The sequence below is a fragment of the Helianthus annuus genome, chromosome 16 (genome assembly GCF_002127325.2).
Source record: "Helianthus annuus cultivar XRQ/B chromosome 16, HanXRQr2.0-SUNRISE, whole genome shotgun sequence".
Lineage (NCBI taxonomy): Eukaryota > Viridiplantae > Streptophyta > Magnoliopsida > Asterales > Asteraceae > Helianthus > Helianthus annuus.
Window position 1 is genome coordinate 85,636,845 of NC_035448.2, and position 3,235 is coordinate 85,640,079.

General features: G+C 40.4%; 1 protein-coding gene across 1 annotated transcript; it reads right to left on the bottom strand.

Annotated features, from left to right (window-relative positions):
- Positions 1-468: 468 nt before the first annotated feature.
- On the bottom strand, positions 469-2,853 carry LOC110919377. Its single transcript, XM_022163650.1, has 2 exons — positions 2,608-2,853; positions 469-1,206 (listed from the first exon to the last, which is right to left on the bottom strand). The coding sequence occupies exons 1-2, from the start codon at positions 2,851-2,853 to the stop codon at positions 469-471; spliced, it is 984 nt and encodes a 327-aa protein (XP_022019342.1).
- Between the last annotated feature and the right edge of the window lie 382 nt (positions 2,854-3,235).

Sequence of the window (3,235 nt, forward strand, 5' to 3'; positions counted from 1 at the left end):
TCCAAACAACTTATGCGAACTAGTAACACTTTCAAACAACTGTTTCAAATGAATTTTCAACCTAGTGAAACACTTGAAACACCTTTAACACTAACACATAGGATGATTAAAATTTTTCACATGGGCCGCTGATTATTACATGCAACTGTGATTAAAAAAAAACGCTGTCACTCCTTAATATCTATTGGGCCGCAACAATTAAACATGGGATAGGGCCGACAATTTCTATTAGACCTTTCTTTCACTAATACTACATATGATAGAATCTATATTATTAATTGGATATTCAATATGATAATTTGTAATTTGACCAAATTGTAAACCAATAACTATTATTGAGCCAATCTCATATGACCGATGATATGTTTTTTTTTTTTTGAAAAATCAACAAAATTTATTCATACCATCTGGATAACCAACTGTTAGCCAGAAATGTATCACCAAAAGTTCATACACCCATGTAAACTATCATACCCCAAGACTAATTAAATCGAAATTACACCAGTTTTCCCATGAAATATTAGCGTTTTTAACTCTACTTTTCAGCCACATATACCCGAACATCTTGATTTCTTCCTTCATCCTATTAACATAGGGCTGCTTTCCTTCAAATACCGCCTCGTTTCGGCTTCTCCAGATCACCCATATGGTCGCTTGTGTTACCAAGTTAACCGTTTTTTTCCACCTATGTGATCCTCTGTTGCATTTATGTATATTTGCCAAGTCTTTCAACTCCAAAACAAGAACCTGTTTTATTCTGCACCACCGAGTTATGAACTCCCAAATTTGCTCCGCAATACGGCATGAGGCGAAAAGATGCAAAGCAGACTCTTCCTCATCACCGCACATTTTACAACGATTATCTTCTATTATGACATTTCTTCTATTCAAAGCCGCCTTGGTCGGAAGCTTATCTTGAATTAGTCTCCAAACTAAAAAATTTACCTTGATGGGGAACCAATTATTCCATTCAAAATCCAGCCGAAGATCTGAAAACATTAAACGGTGCGTCTTCTCCTTTACACTGCTCACCGAGAAGCTACCGGAGCTGTCCAAGATCCAAGCCCATTTGTCCGCACCCAAACCGAATTCATATCGAACAATAGCATCAGATAGGATGTTTAACTCGGATATCTCGGCAGCCACCGAAGGTAGCCTGATCCACAGAAACTTCAGCTCCAAACCATTTGGACCATCCACCACCCGCTAGTATGATCTATTCACATGCAAATGGTCAAATGACATATAAAGCTGACACTTTGACTTGTACTGAAAATCAGTTTACTCTAATTGGACCTCCCAAATCCACATACAATTACACATGTTTCTGATCATCAAGACATGTGAGTTCCTTTCCCAATATACTGACCCTCGATAAAAACATTACTCAACACGATGCATTTTTCAAGTAATGTGTCGGTTTCAAGCGGTCATGAAGTTTTCAAACGGTCATGTCACGTTTCAAACGATGCTTCAAACGGAATGCAGGTTTTCAAACGGTACTCATGATTTTCAAACGGAAGATAACTATTTCAAACGATAGAACTAAAATTTCAAACGATGTGGATGATATTCAAACGGAATGACTGTGCTTCGTTCAAACGGACACAACTTTTTAGGCTATTTTTATCACTTTTACGTCGAGTTTAGATCTGAAATTCTCAAGGCTTTGTTAAACTACTATTACGCATACATTGTGAAAATTTCAGCCAATTTCAACCGTGAAAACTTGTAAAATTCGAAAAAGAAAGGTGTAGAATTAGAAGTTGCAGCTGAATTGTATAGAACTCTTCTTCCTGAGCTCTGATACCAATTGTAGGACCAGTTTTGACCTGAATGAGTCGTTCGGAAGAGCTCTCGTACGTTTCAGAGGCGGAAACTAAGAAACGCACTAGAAAACAACTTGAAATACACTATAATCCTCTTGTATATTCAATTAACAGTGATTACAATGAGAGGAAATACCGGCAGCACCTCGGTATCAATTTGCCTGACCGTTACAAATGTTGACAGTTTGAATGGTATTTATACTAGCCTACCTATCGTTTGAACATGCTTCAAACGATTACAATAACTTTAAACGGCAGGCTTCAAACAAAGTGCCTCAAACGATGACTCTTTCAAACGGAAGTCTTCATGTAATTGGTCATTCAGACGGCTATCTTCTATTGGACCATTCTTCACATGATATCTTCTCATTGGTCCATCAAATGGCACCATTCTATTGGACCAAATATACTTTGTCTTATATGGACATGAAAATTTGATTTGTATGCTCATGAGATTATCACGTGAAGTTGTAAAGCATGATGTCATTGATATGATGTCATCATTATATATGATGACATCATGCCTGATCAGATCCGCAACGAAACTGAGACTCGACATTAGACGAAGATGACAGATGACTGCACCAACATATATAGGGAACACACCCACAAAGTTCATTTAATTAGGCAAGAATTTAAATAAAACGAAATAAATAAAAATAATGAAAACAATATAATATACAACAACAGCAACAAAAAACATACCTTGACTCTACCGCTGATATCTCTCATTAGGGTTCACTGGCGGGTTCGGCTGGTATGGATAACCAGTGAGGGCCTCAAACATATCCCTGTAGTTATCTAGCGGGCTCGACTCTCCTTGAGGTGGCGGTTGGTACGGAATCGGAATGAAACTTGAGCCGACTGCCTCCGGACAATGAGGGGTTGGATCGGATGGGCCTTGCGGATGAGGAAGGTTGGGGTAATCGGTCCACCCCGAGTGTTCAACATACGGGAGACCGGCTTGATAATCTCTTTGATGGCGCTCTTGATCATGGAGCACCTTGGCGTTATTAATCGCCATTTGGTTAGAGAAAGCCAACGCTCCCCACCAGCGTTGGTCCAATTCCCTTTGTGCGTTTTGGCGCCTAGCCTCCTCTTCTTCCCATGCCCGTCTGTGGGCCCTTGCTTCCTCTTGCAACTGTAACAAGCGTTCCATTTTGTGACTGTTGTAACGCCTGTTGCAGTTGTTGTTCCTCCATCTGCTTTTCCACCCTCTCGTGAAAGGATGCTTGGAAACCCCATTGTTCATGCGAGTACGCCCCTTGCGCCTCTTCCCAAGCCTTCCTGCTCGCATGGTACTCTCTCCCCTCACCAATACCTGCCGATACATTGTCGTAAACCGCTTGTTGCCCGCGGGTCCACAACCAGTATGACGGTATCTGCCGTTGGTTCACAAAGTCTGC